Raw genomic sequence first — 17,609 nt, forward strand, 5'->3', positions numbered from 1 at the left:
GTTTGATGAATGAAAGTTTACATTACTTATATGTACTGGTCTTAAACTGTTTCCACCAACCCTGCTGAAAAATCCAGCATGGATTTTTTGCTGGTGTTACCTGATTAATGTTGGTGTTACTTCTGGACCAACATTGCAATGCTGGTCAAGCAGGTTGGCCGGACCAGCATCTGATTTTAGTAGACCAGCATGGGATGCTCGTGGACCAGTAAGGGATGTTTACCTTTTTCTTGAAAAATAAATAAATAAATAACAATAACAACAAAAGATGCATGCCTGGATGATCCATTGAGAAGCAGTAATTTATTGACTGCGTAAAGAGCTTTTAAAACATGGTACACTATTCATCTATCTTCATCTATGAATGATTAATCATTTTATTTGGTCGTTTCACAGTGTTAGCAACAAATACAACTGAATACAAGGGTCCCTTTCAACAACCAAAATGGAATGGGCAGAAGCAAAAAAAAAAAAAAAAAACTGCTTATTTTGGTCCATGACACACATCGCACGTCAGCACATGAAGAATTTATACATGTAATAAATTGGAAATCATATAGTGGTACCTTGACTTCACAGTTTAATGTTAAGCTCGGAACTCAGTTTGCTTTTACTAACATGTCGGTTTTCCTTATTGAAATGATTTGAGATGTCATTAATGTGTTGCAGCCACCACACAACAACCACAATGATGTGATTCCAATAATGAAAAATGAAAATTTGGCTTGTCAGATAAGGTATTATTATTTGTATAAAGTAACAGATTTTGTCTCTTGTCCAGGAGGACCAAAAATGGCCCCATTTTCAAAGAATTTAAAGTTTCTCTCAAGTGTTTAGGATTCAGGGTTTATACTTAATATAGCTAATTATCCATTGAGATAAAAAAAAAAAAAAATTGGATGCTTATTGTATTACGGTTGGCCAAGGATCAGGTGATGTTGCGTCGAATCCAGTCAACAAACTTGTAGACATCGACGTAGACGCCGGGCTTATTGGGCTGTACGCAGCCATATCCCCACCTCACCACTCCAGTCAGGTATTGTTTCCCTTTGTTCTTGCACGCCAGAGGGCTGCCAGAGTCCCCCTGCATAATTGACAAAATGTCACACACCACCGCGACAACAACCCTCAAATCATAGACATACCGGCACCCAAGGTCGTGCGATGTAACATGGCATCCGATTTAGAGTTGGGTTAGTTTTCTTAACTTCTATCTTTTTTTTTGGTTTTTTGGTTGAAGCAAGAATTTGGATAGCACACATCTGCACTACGTACAACATTCTCATCAGTTCAGAATTGATATTTATTTAACACCATGACAAAAACACAAAACATTCAAATAAAATGCTTCGTCATAATCGGTACGCACATTTTGCTCGTCGAAATTGCTTGTAAAGACAAATACTTTTGATATCATCAAGTGCTAGCGCTGTGGCGCACTGAGGACGAATTCTGGTGAGACCTCGGGCAGATTAGACACATCCAGGCTGAAATCTGATTGGACAAAAAAAATCCAACTTTCACATACATGCACTGTAAGCAGTACAGTTATGAAATGACATGAATAGAATGTTGGGAATCAATTCATAGCAAATAGTAGAATTTAGTTTAGCAGTGAAGCCCTTGTTGACCGTAAAAAAAAAATTAAATGGGAGAAATTCAATAAATTCTGACTCTCAAATATTTAAAAAAGTACAGTACAGTTGCCTTGTCACTAAGAAAAAAACTTTACACTGAACTATGGTGCAGTTGCGCCCAATGTCCATAAAATGGCAGTAGAGTGTTATGGAAAATTTGTTTTACAGCAGAGTACAATCCCCCAAGTCACTTTTAATTTACTGTTACAATAATAATACAAAATACCAATGTGCTTGCTAAATGTTGTGTTTTCTGTTTGTGTAGATTCTCACTCCTGCACATTATAGTAATCTGCAAAGGTGGAATCTAACTAGACTCTTTTTGGTCGTTTAAATAGTTTTAACTTTTTAATTTCCCCAAAACTGTCAAAATTACTTCATACTTTTAGGGTTATGGTAATGTATCCAGTGTCTGGCCAAGGCATATAGTTAACATTAGAAAAATCTCACCAAAAGTGGATTGAAATATAAATACTGCCGCTAATTGTTCTGCCCGTCACATTGAGTTAATGACATAAATGAATGATACATTATTTGAAGTAAATAATAATAAAATTTGATAAATTCCTGCAGCACACCTTGTTGGGAATCAGTGTTGCATACGTAATATTATTATTTATGAACGTTCAATGTGTGAATCAGTAACAGTGCAGCCACAGAAAACAACATTTATTAAAGCCATAGGGTCCATTTGTGACAAATCCCTGATCAAGAGCCACACAGTCATTTCTACATATTTACAAAATGATCATTCTCATTATTTATCGCCTTGCGACAGTAGAGACCTGCACATGGTTGCGGGACTTCCGACGGTGAAAGTCCGTTTCGTCCTTGGAACGTTTTCAGCCAGCGTCAGTCTTTTCCTCTGTATGTGATGTTTGTGAAGGTCGACGTGGCCCCTTTATAAAGAGGATTGTGTCCCTGCAGGTGAAATACACACGCAAATTAATCTTTACAAAGAGAAAGATGATTAATATTGGCTGACGCGAGGTGCCAAACACTGCATTTGTATTATAGCATTTCCCTTGGCTGTACTGCTTGGAGTGAGGGTGTGTGTGGATATTCCCTCCTAAATTTTTTTCTTCATCCAATCAGGCTTCAGCCTCTGTGTTGCTCTGTCAATCTAATCTGCCCGAGATCTTCAGAACCAGAAGTTATATTAGTAATGGGATTGTTTCTTTCCCACGGGCTCAGAATGTTGCCGCTTGATGATGTCATTTTTTTTTTTTTTTTACGTCCTGTCATTTTTTGGTCAGATCAAAACTTGGTAAAGGGAACTTTACATACATAACATAAACGGTCATCCGTACCAATCTGCCCACTTTAATACATTTAATGCAAAGCAAATTTATTTGTATAGCGCATTTCATACACGAGGTAACTCAATGTGCTTTACATGATTCAAAGGATTTGAAAACATAGAGATAAAACATTTAAAACAGGATAAAAAAACAATAAAGATAATAAACAAAATATTTTTAAAAAAGACAATTAAAACTGTATATAGTGCAAGTAATATGATCAAAAAGTGGATATATTCTAAAAAGCATGAAGTGAAAAAAAAAGATTATCATCGCTGGTGAGTATGAGATATTTAATTTTATTTTTCAATTGTATAGTCATATTCTAAGATAAATAAGGATTCTGAAATACTCCATGGCACAGTTGCATTGTGTTATGTTCAGTTTTTGCATCATATTTATGGTTTCCTTAATTGCGACATGGTAGTGGTGGTATTAAGTCGGGTACCGAACCACAAAAAAAAAAGGCTTTAGTTGGCAAGTGTGCGGTTGACGTAACTTTTGTTACCAAGGGAGCACCTTGAAACGAATTGTTGCGGTTTGGTGGGAGCCACACAGAAGCCCATTACCAGGAAAAGCAACTAAACTCTCGGCTAATTTAAAGCCACCACTTCCGCTGGCTGCCTTTTGTAGTGCTGGGATTAACAGCGGGCCACGCAAATAATAAAAAGACACCAAGGTAGAGCATGTGTGTGCGTGGGCCCCGTGAGCTCTCTTCGCACTGCAGGGAAAAGCCGGCAATTTTGCTGCCTTTTACCCGTGTCACTATTAATGAACAGCATTGACATGCTCAGTGAAGGTCCACCCACACAAACCACTGTTGTAACTGATTAAACGTCGAGGTGTTCCACCCACCGTGTCCCACTTGGCCCGTGCGCGCTCTTCTTCAAACTTGGCAAACTCCCGCCTGTCGTGAATGGTGATCAGCAGCTTCCAAATGAGCAGCGTGGCCAAGCCCAGGAACAAAATGGCCCCCGCCACGGAGAGCAGCACCACCAAGACGTCGGGACCCTCGGGACAGTCTGAAGGACGCAAGATAAAGAAACACCTAGTTGTTGTTCTTTTTTAGCAATATCAAGCCGTATGAGTATGTGAAGTGCTGATGCCCTGTAGGCCGACTTTTACAAGTGACATCAAAGCGCAACTTCCTCCTCTTCCTTGTGCTTTTGTTTTGGATCGATTTCCTCTTTTCCTGTTGATTCTTCTGATGCATATAACGTGCTTGTTACATCTTTATGTTAAATCTTGTCAAGGTTTTTCCCATGTTAAGGTAAACCTATCTGTTTTGCGCTTCATTTTGCTTGCCTAGGTTTCTTAATGTAAAGTCAGCAGGTCCCAGAGGAGCTGAGCCAGCTGGGGTTGTTTTATGACCCACTTTGCCTCGGCGGGGGCGCAAACGTGTTCAAGATAAACTTTGGTGTACATAACCGCTACAAATGTGCAGTCTAAATTAGACGCACGCGTTCATTAGAGGCAAAAGAACCCCCGGAACAGACTTTCTCTCTGGGCAGTTGGGGCCCATTAAAAGAGCCCCCACCCCATCCCTTCTCCACCACCCAACAAGGAGATGACTTGAAAGGGGGCAAAAATACACAATAACATACCATTTCGGGCACTTCTTTAGGTATTACTGCACATATCCAATACGAGAGCAAAAAAATAAATAAATAAAATGGATTGGATCGTCTTAAAAATATTACCTGAATTATCCAGCTCATCCTCACGCGAGTGACGTGTGAGCTGACGCATATCCCTACTCAACCAATCGCAGGGGCACATATTGTCCATTTATATTACATTATTATAAATATTACATTATTACATATATACATTACAATGATTAAAATAGTTTTGATAATAATAATACTTTCTCAAGTTTTAAGATTAATATTTATAGTTAAATATTATTGCAGAAAATAATATCCATCCATCCATTTTCTTCACCGGGGGGTGCTGGAGCCTATCCCAGCTGTCAACGAGTACACCCTGAACTGGTTGCCAGCCAATCGCAGGGCAAGAAAATAATATAATAAATGTTTGTTTGTGAATGAATAAATGATATACATGCATTTAAATTTTGTTCAAAGAACCCAGCCAGAAATGAAACAATAATTGAGGAAGTTTTGACTTCAAAACAATCATCAAACTGTAGTTGTGGTTCATTAGCTTAGCATACATGGGAAACCCGCTAACCCGTTTTTAATTTTCCAGTTTGGTCAAGTGATGTTCCGCACACAGTGTATGACTGAAGGTGATAAATGGATAAAAATACAAAATGAATACATTTTAATGAATCCATTTTTGAACGAGCGCCTTAGTTACCTGGCTCCTTGACGACAAACAAGATGGCCTTGCCGCTGGCGTCCTCGTAATACTGGAACCGCTGCACGCAGTCGTCCTCGTCCTTGTAGGTGCAGTTCACGGCGTTTGTGTCATGAAGCACTGGCCGCAAAGTCGAAATGTCGCTTATTAGACTTGATTACATATTTCTTCTTATCTTAACGTGCAATCGTAAGTCGTTTAGCATTTTTTTGAATAACCCTTCCACCTTCAATACATCTTTTTCCTGAACCCTGGAAACAGCAATTGTTCTTTCTATTGTATTAGCTTGTAGTTATTTTTGTTTTGTGACAGATAAGTTATTTTTATAGTGTTCTTTTTAAATTAGTTTACCGACCAGGTGCCTCACCTAATTCTTCCATGAGCACAATCTCATCCTTGCAAATGCGAGCGCAGGTGTTGTCGTCAAAGAGCTTGCCTCTTTTGAAATGTTTACACTCTACACATTCTCTGCACACACAAATTAACACGCATAGTTAGTAAATCCCAAGTACATTCATAAAGTAGATCTAATGACTGTTCCTGTGTACTTTTTCATGGTGCACGCGTCGGGGCAGGTGGGGCATTTGTCGCAGGTGGCCCCGTAGGCTCCGGGCTGGGTGCACTCACAGGTGCCGCACGCGCACTGGCCGCGCCCGCTGCACAGCAAGCCGAGCTGCGACATGCAGGTGTCAGTACGCGTGGAGCAGTTGCAGTTCTCCCCCTGCCAGTCGGGGGCGCACTGGCAGAAGCCGCAGTTGCACGTGCCGTGGCCTGGGATGGAGAGAAGAAGGAGGAGAACAATTAGGAGTACATCAGTGATTCCCAAAGTGTGGTGCGAGACCGTTAGTGGTATGCGACACCAATCACTGCTGATGAATTGTTTAGTTGTACTCTATTTAACTTTTTAGTACAATACATTTACATGTACTCTTTAGGAACTGTGCTAGTTTGATTATGATGTGGAAGACATTTGAATTGAATTATTTTAAAACAATTTTGTAGTCTCCTATATTTAAGTGCAAGCTTACAGTTCAAGCTGTGCATAATGTTAATAATGTTAGCAGAATGGAAAATTGACTTTCCATTCAATACGCATCGGTGTTTTTGGACTGCCTACCCACACATCAAGTATGAAAGTTAAAAAAATTAAAAAAACAAGTAAGTTATCAACCCATTTCCAAAAATATGTCCATGTGCTAGCGTTTTAAAAAATTGTGTAAATACAATTTGATATTATTTCATTTCCTTGGGCTGTATTGACAAAAGCATTTCCCAAACATGTTATAAAGACAAATGGAAACTATTAAATTATGTGTGTGTGTGTGGGGGGGGGGGCAGTAAGACATGCATATCGTACCCCTTAAATGTGTTAAAATATTGTTTCTGCCCACATTACTTTCGTGGCATGCCAGTATTTTTCATGACATTCATATGATTGCCAAAGGCTACAATTTGAATTTTGTCTTTTCATGTTCCAAAACTCTAGAAAAACGTCATCTGTGGTGTCTGGCTAGTTTGTTTTAGTCTACATTTAGACAATAGCATGATCGTGCACAAAATATTGCCACCACAGTCACCGCAAGCGGACCCGTCAAAACTATGATCTGTAATAATCGCCACTCAACTGCGGAACCAACCAATGTAAAAATGTTTCCTCTTCTTCAGACTTTTAAGGCAGTAGCATTTTCACAATATTTCCCCCTCTGCTTCTTTTTTTTCAGCCCAAACATGGATTCATTTTTATCCTCATCACACCACGCTAGGGCCGTGAGTAAGCACAAGGGTATTTTTATGTTGATGTGTCCACTTGAGGGGATGCATAGTACATGTGTAGGATCTGGGGAGCAAGGACAAATATTAAATGTTAGGACGCGATGAGGTACAAAGCAGCCTTTTTTAATGTGGTTTGGTAGCATTTGTGCTCTCTTAAAATATTGCCCCAAAACAGCTAAAATGAATGTACAGGCACATATTGACTTAATTATAGTACAGCGAGACTGAGGAATTCAGAATTCAACACAATTGTTTTGGAATAATACAAAGCATAAAAGGATGACTGTGACTTTGCACGGAAGAAGAATCGCAAGAGGAAATTCACAAATTAACATTCGCCAAAAAATGCACCTATTTGTGTCTATCTGGGTAATTTTGTGGTCTTGCTCTCAAAATATCATCACTCCTTTATGCTCACCCCTTTCCTTGCTTTGTGGCAATCCGCTTCTTCCCTTGACAATCATGCCATTTTTTTGTGGTTCAATAAAAATAATACACCACACTTTGGATCTTCAAAACCCGATGGAGAGTCTCAGATTTTCCACAGCAGCGGATCAATAGATGCGCGGCACTAAGATGCTTGGTGTGGCGGATCGTTGCCAGCTGTAATTTTTGGTCCACTCTAGTCGCGTTTGGTTGGAGCACTCGACGTGCGCCGGGCCTACTTTAGTGGGAATGCAGTAATTGGTATATTCACGGGTGGTTGACCTAAATGCCGGAATCCTCACACTTCTGGTCCATTCCCCCTCCAATGAAATCATTGGTAAGCCATCTTATGAAGGGCAATGTTTTAGCATGAGTTTAAAAATCAAACTGACGTGTCGGGTAGCAGTTTAGGGTACATTTTGTAGTAACTAAATATAGTTAATAATAAAACGATGAGAGGAAAAAAGTTACGTCCCGGGCTCCTACAAATAGAGAGAATCTATTGTTGACATTAATTATTATTTCTAGATGTTCCGCTGTATTGTCGATTCCTCACAGAATACTGGAAAACAATGCAGAAAAGAACAAGAACAAGAATAGTAGGTAAATAACAGACCAGCTTTTGTATCACCAACTTTACACCCAAAATAATCCCCGGTTAACTTGCTCATGCGTCAGTCTGGCTGACATCATGTTTTTCACTGAATGACACATTGTCTGCAGTTTTGTTCACTTTGCCTTCAAAATCAAGACTTTCAGGTTTTCAAAAGTCTCATTGTGCGTGTGAATCCTCATAAAACTCACAATGCAGCATGTGTTTACTGTCCCGGGCTTGCAAGAGAAGTGTTTTTGGTTGTAATTTTTACCAGATGAGGTGTGTGGCAAGTCAGTATGCGGAAATGACGGCTGCCAGCTTGAAGGGACACGTGCGTGTGTGCATTCTCAAAGACACACATATGCTGTATTCAATCATCCATTCATTTTCAGAGCCGCTTATCCTCACAAGGGTCACGGGAGTGATGGAGCTAGTCCCAGCTGTCATTGGGCAGGGGGCAGGGTACACCCTGGACTGGTTACCATGGTTGCGATTAATGCATGTTTTTGGGATGTGGGTGGAAAACCGGTGTGCCTGGAGGAAATCCACACAGGCACGGGGGAGATCATTCAAACTCCACACAGGCAAAGCCGGGATTTGAATTAGTGAGATTTTCATTAAATAGGATAAGTGCTGGCAAAAATCTGCAAATAGGTGAACGTTTAGCTGCAAATCTGCGGAGGTTCCCTTTTTCACACTGGACGCTCTCGTATGTTTTCTATGTGAACTTGTTCACACCTTTTGTGAATTAGATCACCATCCTTACAATAACATAAATAATCCAATGTATGTTTTTCAATATGTGCCGTATGATTGGCTGGCAACCTGTCTAGGGTGCACCCACCTCTCACCCAGCTGAGATTGTCTCCAGTTTCCCTGTAACCCGAATAAACGAAAAACCACAATCGAAAATGAATGGATGGATAGTGATAAAAATGCACGTACCGGAGCAGAGCTCGCCCTTGTAGCGAAGGCAGTTGAAGTCGTCGCACTCGCACAATTTCCCCCACACTTTGCCAAAGTCGCTGCTGTGGCACACGCACTGGCCGCACACGCAGTCGCCGCGCCCGCTGCAGACGCCCGACGCACCGGGCTCCGTGCAGTGGTCCTGCTCGGCCGGGCCGTAGTCACCCTCGGCGCACTCGCAGTGCGGGCCCAGCCGTCCTGGGTGGCACATGCAGATGCCACACTGGAAGGTGCCGTTGCCGTGGTGACACTTGGGGCTGTTGGGCTGAGCCTTGTTCTGGCACTTGCAGTCGCACTCAATGGTGACGGTGATGGACAGCGAGTCCTTAAAGCCAAGCGGCTTGATGATGAAGGTCTTCTTCTTCTTCTGTTTGGGGCAGGCTCGTGCTCGGACCTCCACGCTGAAGGACACCTAAGGCACAAGCATAATTTTGAAAGAGCCGGCTTTTTTCTGCATATAAAGTTTCGGGCTCCCCCTGGTTCTGAAATCTTCGACACCATTCAGACTGTTCAATCTGACCAGTTTTGCACTAGTTGGGTGTTATTCTTAACTGCGATTTTGGTACAGTACAACACCATCGTAAATCGTGAAACATTTGCAAATAATTGATGAACCCTTCCCAGAGGGGTTTGTAATTAACTACAGATTAAATTATTCAACACAAACAACCTCCAATTGAGGCTCATAATGGTATTGGGCGGCATACACTTGTCAGAAACAGTTGGAAACAGAGCGTAAAAACGTCCGAGAAGAGCCCTAAATGACAAATTTTAATTAATTAAAAAGTTAATATTGCTGATTTTTGTAATCATCCATCCATTTCCTGAGCTGCTGATCCTCACAAGGGTCGCGGGAGTGCTGGAGCCTATCCCAGCCATCATCGGGCAGGAGGTGGGATACATCCTGAACTGGTTGCCGGCCAATCGCAGCGCACATAGAGACAAACAACAGACACACTCACAATCACATCTAAGGCCAATTTAGAGTGTCTAATCAATTGTTTGAAATCAAACGTGTCTAATTTTTCAGAAAAAAAAAGTATCATAAAAAGTACGTTCAACTTTTTAGAGATTAAAGAACAAGAATTTAGAGAATGGTGAGAATTTAATAGCTACAATTGGAATTTGGGAGGGGAACACAGTATGCATTTAAAGGCCTCATGTAACGTCAATCCCCGTGGGCTATGTTAAATAAACATAACACGAGGAATGCCTCCAGATACACATGAGTAATCATTCATTCAGCATTACATCGAAATCTGGTGCAGGTCCAAAAGCGGGCAGTGACGCCGTGTGGAGGGACGACCATATAAGGAGAAAATGAAGCCCTGAGAAAGAAATGTGCATGGGCCAAAACATGTCACCTGGGGTGGTGAGAAAGAGCAGCCAAATTTAAAAAAAAAGGATGGAAAGACAAAAAAAAAAAAAACGGGAAAAAACAAAAGACAGATTACACATCGAGACCAGGAAGGGTGGAAATAGAAAAAGGGAACCAACTCATGAACTTATTATATGTATTCTAAACTTTGGGAGACTGTGGCTGTGTTTGGACTCATTCACCTGTTCCCTATTCCCAAATCACAGTACAGTGGACAATATAGTTCACTCAACAGACAAATAAAAAACAGTTTTGAAATAATGACATCACTCTTGTTGCATAATCACAAAGTACCGGAGCAACGTCAGATAATGACCCTTCCGCAATAAATATTGAACACATAAACAATTTATCATAACATACTGTTTTACGATTGTGTATTTTGCAAAGTTAGTACTAACAAAGGAATTTATGTCCATCTGTGTTACATTGTTTCTATTGATAGAATGCATCGTGGAATGCTTTTCTAGCAAACTTTGGTTGTTTACTGCTTTTCAAAATGCATTGTGGGATATAGTTAGTATGTTAGACTGTATAGTGCAACGATTTTCAAAGTGTAGTCTAGATACCACTAGTGGAATCCAAGCTCCCTCTAATAGTACTCAAAAGAATCACTGCCCGAGAACAGTTCAGTTGTATTTAACTTTTTATTCAAATATATTTGCATTTAATGTTGAAGAATATTTTTTCTACACTTTTATGCAGCTCTTATTTTTACATAATTGAATCAGTCTTTCAGTCATTTTTTTTTTTTTTTGTATTTCGCGCACACTGTTAATGTGCATGCTGCATCAGCTTACTAAGTATGTGCTTTTTTAGGCGGTACTTGGTATAAAGATTTTGCAAACCACTGACATATGCGATAACATACGCTCACTACACATTTGTACAGCACTCAAAAATGGCAAACTCACTCTATAGAGCACGTTGTAGTGGATAAGGAGCGATTGCGAACACAGCCAAAACTCTGTGGTCAGGAATAGAACTAGAATGCATAGGTCCCTCCACATTGACAGATGGTCGATGAATACATTTGCAGGAACTCAGTTTTAGTGTTGCCTTTGACTCACCGTGTCGCCGATCTTGAGTCCAGAGCAGGACTTGAGGCCTGGGATAACTTCTCCGTTCAAACACGTGGCGTTGAAGGAGAGGGAAAGCTCCTCCGGGACTCCCAGAAGCTCCAGCTCCACTTTGGAGCGTATTTTCTAGAGCAAATGTACAGCAGCAGACCGACAGGTTATGTACGCTGTACGGACAAAGGTCTTGAGGCACATAGCTTCCCTCATGGACGAATTTCTGCAAAGGATTTGACCTGACAGCGTGGATGACTCATACACGGCTTGTGCGGTATGTGTCAACAAACCGATGCCATCATTTAGCCACAAATGTGTTTTCCTGTGTGTACAAGTAACACTTACTGCGTAGGCCTTCAAAATGAGCTGAATAACATTGCCGGAATCGTTGGACAATGTTCCCACAGTGGTGCCGGGAATCAGCTCGCTGTAGTTCTACACGAATAAAATGGAAGGACGAGCAGATTTGTCATACTCCAAAGTCGAGACAAGAACTACTAGACTCTATATTAAAAAAAAAAAAACTATAAATATTGAATCAGGTTTAGCATTGCATCATACTACACTACAGCATACTGTACATAATACTCACATTATCGTATACTGTACCATGCTATTGCATTACCACATTATGTTACTATTACTTACCTATTCTATATATAATGTGCAATAATATATAGCTTTTGTTGTGTAGAGTGCTGTATTACTACTATTACTACTACAATTTTGTACACCACACTATTATATTCTATTTTCACAAAATTAAAATACTCTATTCAGCAAGTCACATTACATCTTCATCCCATCTAATTCCTTTCATTATCGCAGGAAACTCCAACTTGCCGAGTCAGAACAGTGTGCTCGGGTGATAAATTTTATAATTTCCATTCCGCCGTAGTGGCGTTCAAAAATGTCTTTCAAAAGCCAGTGAGGTTTGGAAGAGTTTAAGAACGCGCTGCATGTTCGGGATTAAATAATAACAGACCGGTCAGAGCAGCCGTTCTTCTCAGTTTGCATTCGTGTCTAGGGCGACTGTTCTTACTGTTGCAGAAACCTTCCAAAACAGGGTGAATCATGCTCTATGCTTTTCACATCACGAAAGTGTTGAAAATAACTATACTGTAATCATCTCTAAGATTTGAATAATAAGAGATGTTTTTGAAGGGTCAAAATGACGAAAAAACAAACTGAATCGAGGACAAAAATGCAGATAATGCTGTTAAATCACAGATTATAAGAAAGGCAGTAAGAGTGACATGAGAGCAATCGCACCGGACGACTCATAGGGCCATTACTTTATAGTTTTTCCATCCATAATTTGAATGCAAAATATTTTGGAACCGCTTAATGTTTGGCACGTTCCCACAGTATACATAAAGTGCTGACCTGGTACAAAGAAACCACAGGGTTGGTGACAGCAAAGATGAGATTGATATTGTTCTCTGACATCTTCTCAGTGATGAGAGCAAGGGAGGGGTAATCCTGTTGAAGGGGGGGGGGGGTAAGAATATTGTATTTAGCACCGTACACACACTCTTGCAAAAGTTTGAGCGACAAACACACACACCGCATGCTAACCATGATGGTAGACATGCTGTACAGTTTGGCCGAGTTGAGGTGGCAGCGGCCGTCGTTGGGCTGCACGATCCCGGCGAGGCGGCCGTCCAGCGCCACGTGCGTCTTGGCGTCGGAGGTGAAGATGAGGAGGTGGGATGCTCCGGGACGCCAGCCGATCTGCTCCTGGTTCGCCATTGAATCACAACATATAACCCACAATACTTGAATGAAAAACATTTTTTTTAGCCAATAGCATAATTGCCCGAGTCATTGTAGTGCATATTTGGAAAACAAAAACAAAATTCAACAAACAAAAAAAGAGTCCTTCATTCAGCCTTCAGTATTTACCATGATCTGGATGATTGACAGTCTACACAGCCACACGGTTTTTAACAAGTACATTGGTATTCTTAATGTATATTGTGACTGCAACTTAAAGATGACTTGGGCAATTTTGCTATTAACGCTTTGCATTATAAAGCAGAGAGGTCTGTGTGGGAACTTTTCTCACATGAGTCTTCTTTTTCTGAACACTTCCCCAATTTTAGTCAGTCAGATTTCTGAGATATGTCACATTAATATCAAACCTTTTAATTGTCCCAAAGCGCCAGTCCCTATGTGTAGCTATGCACTTTTCAAAAACAATACAGTATAATCATTCATTGGAAACGTTTGTGTGCCCCCAATGTATGGCACACGAACACGCCAATTTGACGTAGAAGAGAGTGACGTGCCCACCTTGCAGACGGCCGCCTGTAGGATGGCGTCGAAGCCTCCCTCGGGGGCATCCCGGTTCCTGGATACCATCTGTTTCCTCACTTCCTCGGTGAAGCGGCTCACTTTATCCGTCAGCGACAAGACATGCTTGTAACCAAACTGTGGCCGGCAGGTGGTGTTTATGCTGTCCGTCAAACACAAGTTAATGGACCTTTCCGACCAGTCAATCACTCGTACAATAATAGCCAATCAGATAGCCGCGTTGACTTAAACCCTGGCTTGACACGCGCCTCTGGCCCTATTGTCCCATAAGCAATGCTGGTTGTCAGTAGTGTGCGCTTGGAAAAGTTAATGTTACGAAGAAAATGGTCCTCAGATGCGACAGAGACACATACGACATAAACACATACACTGAAAAAATGCTAATCTTTGCTCCTTGTACCTGTAACAAGGGTTCTTGACTGCCTCCTTGGGGGAGATGTACATGTAAGGGGAGATCGGCTTGTCCACAAAGGCTCCAAAGCCCATGCGGAGGTTGCTGGTGGTGCGGTTCATGGCTTCGGCCAGGCCCTTGCCCAGCGTCCTCAAGCGGTAGAGGTCGTCGTTCATGGAGTATGAGAGGTCCATAAGGTAGTAAAGGTCCACGGGGTAGTCTTCCACCTGGCGCACCTTCAAGGTAAAGCGCTTGGCATCGTCTGAAAAACAATTTTCAAAAGCACATTGTTTGCGTTAGAAATGTGATGCCAACTGCCACAGAGAGGAAGAACAAAATGGAAAGTAACACGAAAGAGGTCACTCAAGAAGCGGGGGACATCCTGGATTGGTTAGCAGCAAAACGACCCCAAATATCAAAGTTGGGGTAAAAATGTGTTTGTCCAAAAAATCTCTGCTGGCTCACCGGGCCTGAGGCTAATGTGGAGTTTCTGGGGCTTGATCTGGGTCACGTCCTGCGTGGCACCCGCCGCCTTCTTGCTGAGGGGCCGGTCCTCTATCACCTGCATTCTGCTGTTCGGAGACTCCACGGCCGAAGCAGCGCAGCCCGCGGCCACCAGGTTGGCTTTCCGGTCGCAGCGGGAAGAGCTGCCCTCCCCTTGACCGAATACCTGAGAGCAGGAGGGAGCGAATCCATAGGTTTAGGATTTTATCATCATTTTTTTTTCTTTTTTTGCAACCAGTTAAATTGCTGAAATGGAACCCAAAGCCACGCACCTCTTGAACGCACCATGCACAGCTGGGGTGGACAGCCAGACATTGCTTGCATGTGCTCGCACCCCTGGAGGTGCACACGTTTGGACCTTGATCATCAAGGAGACAGTAGAAACTCAAATCATTTCATTCTTAATCCTAAAACTTAATTGAATTGTATTGCGACATTGCAAAGATCATCCTGGTCAGGCTTTGTCATCCTTTTGCTCGCGGATCAATTTTTTGGGGGGGAAGTCTGTAAAATACTGTAAATTATATTATCCCTCATTAAGCAGGCACTCCATTTCTTTTTTTTTTTTTGAATATACAAGTATTAAAATGAGTCCCCCACTATGAAGTAATGGCACTCCATTCATAAGAATCTCACAAGCAACATTACATTAGTGTGATGACATCACAATGTTGTCATATACTATAACCACTACTAAGCAGTTTAATATACAATACCAGAGATGAAGCCACAGTCAAGTAGTTGTTTTAACATTAACACAATAAAATCTGATACTAGATCATGTCATCATTTTAATGTTGACATGTAAAGTCAACTATTTGCAATGTTCCTCTTCAGCATGTCAAGTCAAAAGCTTACAAAACTGGACCCTACCGCAAACCCCAGTTATTCCCAAAAGGATCCAAAAGCACATCCAAAGCGCGTCCATCCTGCTGACTGCATGCGTGCACTCCGGTAAGACTCGGACGAGAGCAAGGAATTAAAAAAAAAAAGGGGGGACGGGGGGAGTACTCTACCCAAATCTTCACGTCCAAATGTCTAGAAGCCGCCCCTTACTCTGACTTTGAAGTACAGTAGCGTGTATGGGAATGTTTCCTCCAGTGCACACTACCCTCTAGTGGATATGAAGTGTTAATGCAATGAAAAACCATTGACAGAGTAGTAATGGAATAGAATGCCCTATTATTGTTAAATTAAACATATGCAATGAGATTGAAAGCAGCTCCTAGTAATATTCTTTTAAAAATTATTCTCTCTCTCTCTCTCACACACACACACACACACACACACACATTATATATATATATATATATATATATATATAATATATATATATATATATATAATATATATATATATATAAACTTTTCCCTCATTTTGTTGTTTTCTATACTTCAAAACATTGAATATTTAGGGTAAGGGCTACTTTGTAATCACCAATCTTATGAAGGGCTAACCCTTCCAACATAACTCCTTATACTTTACAAATATTTAAATACTTTATATTATACGACATTATTTAAAAAAGAATCATTTATGTAACCAAATCAGATTCTAAATTTAAACCACAAATACAAATAATAACAATAACAATTTGTGACCTGTGCTATTTTTAGAACATGTCTCGCGGGCAGCCCCTTGGCAACGCCTGCTCTAGATGATTTATTTATTAGCAAAACAAAGGACCTAATTCATTCTGACCAAACAACCAACCACCCAATCCCATCCCAAGTCACCATTTTCCAACGCAACCCACTCATCCCATCCCACCCACTGTGATCAATACACAACCTCTCGTATCTCTTGACTCAATTAATGATTTCAAGCGTGGTTACCGTCACAAAGCCAACAGACTATGATGAATTCACTGAGCAACTGTTTAGTTTCCGTGATTGTAGTATATCCTTTCAACCACTGGATGTCACAAGTAGAGTGCGTTCATTTGACTCAATAGTGGTGCCTTCAAACACATTTCGATTACATCTATGTTATCCATCCATCCATCCATTTTCTTTGCCGCTCATCCTCACAACGGTCTCACAACATGCAATTCCACACAGGCGGGGCCGGGATCGAACCCGGGTCCTCAGAACTGTGAGGCCAACGCTTTACCAGCTCACCCACTGTGCCGCCAAACCTTGCTCCTATTTATTTAATTTTGCAATTTAACACTCAGTACTGGGAAATGGCCAGAATTAGAAGATGTGTTTTGACCTTCAGTATATTTGAACATTTCTGCTGACTTTTCCGAATTAAAATGTGATATAGAAACTTAAGTGTAGCCCGCAGATAACTTTACACCTCCAAGGATAAATTCTGTTATCTGAAATGTGCTCCTTTGTTTTGACTTGAAGTAAAAAGTGCGAGTGGGAAACTGTTAGTGGGGATTTATCTGATGTTATGGTACACGTCAGGTTTATTTTTTTATACAACTGTGCATCACAAGAAGGTTCCTCTTGAGCACCATCATGGGCTCGTGTTTAGAGCCTTGAGGGACCCCACGTGTAAACAATGAAGTAAACACTTCAGACAAGGTTGTCTGAGTTATTCTTTAGAACAGAGGTCAGACCCAAGGCCCGAGGGTCAAACCTGGCCCCCCAAATCATTGCCCTGTGAAAGCAAAGCAAGAGTGTCAACTTCCATGATTTTTGCGAAAATCTGTACCAAAATTTCAACTTGACATCTGTTATAACATTGCGATATTGCAAGCATTCTTTTTCTTTGAACAATAAGAGACCATACTGTTGTCCTTGACTTATGAATTAAAAACAAGTTATCCATCAATTTGTTGTGTATATGTAATATTATGATGAAGTGAGCAAACATTCATATGTATGGTCATTGAGTTTTTATTCTGGTAAAATCAGAACAAAATACTAGTGAATTACTAACTTTTATCGTAACTACATAACAAAAAGGAGTCATAT

General features: G+C 41.0%; 1 protein-coding gene across 4 annotated transcripts; it reads right to left on the minus strand.

Annotated features, from left to right (window-relative positions):
* Nucleotides 1-397: 397 nt before the first annotated feature.
* On the minus strand, nucleotides 398-15,029 carry LOC133495648 (integrin beta-3-like). Of its 4 annotated transcripts, XR_009793624.1 has the most exons (16): nucleotides 14,955-15,026; nucleotides 14,644-14,848; nucleotides 14,188-14,440; nucleotides 13,767-13,929; nucleotides 13,050-13,211; nucleotides 12,858-12,953; nucleotides 11,817-11,906; nucleotides 11,469-11,603; nucleotides 9,000-9,432; nucleotides 5,809-6,031; nucleotides 5,628-5,728; nucleotides 5,261-5,380; nucleotides 3,794-3,960; nucleotides 2,423-2,558; nucleotides 1,370-1,494; nucleotides 398-1,084 (listed from the first exon to the last, which is right to left on the minus strand). XR_009793624.1 is itself a non-coding variant. In XM_061810539.1 (14 exons), exons 2-14 carry the CDS (start codon nucleotides 14,744-14,746, stop codon nucleotides 2,490-2,492), a joined length of 2,115 nt encoding a protein of 704 aa, XP_061666523.1. In that variant the 5' UTR covers nucleotides 14,747-14,848; nucleotides 14,955-15,029; the 3' UTR covers nucleotides 2,290-2,489. The 4 variants fall into 4 exon arrangements, 1 of the variants encoding a protein (XP_061666523.1); XR_009793626.1 differs by lacking the exon at nucleotides 1,370-1,494; XR_009793625.1 differs by lacking the exon at nucleotides 398-1,084 and having other exon boundaries at nucleotides 1,093-1,494.
* Nucleotides 15,030-17,609: the final 2,580 nt, after the last annotated feature.

Source organism: Syngnathoides biaculeatus, chromosome 22 (assembly GCF_019802595.1).
Source record: "Syngnathoides biaculeatus isolate LvHL_M chromosome 22, ASM1980259v1, whole genome shotgun sequence".
Lineage (NCBI taxonomy): Eukaryota > Metazoa > Chordata > Actinopteri > Syngnathiformes > Syngnathidae > Syngnathoides > Syngnathoides biaculeatus.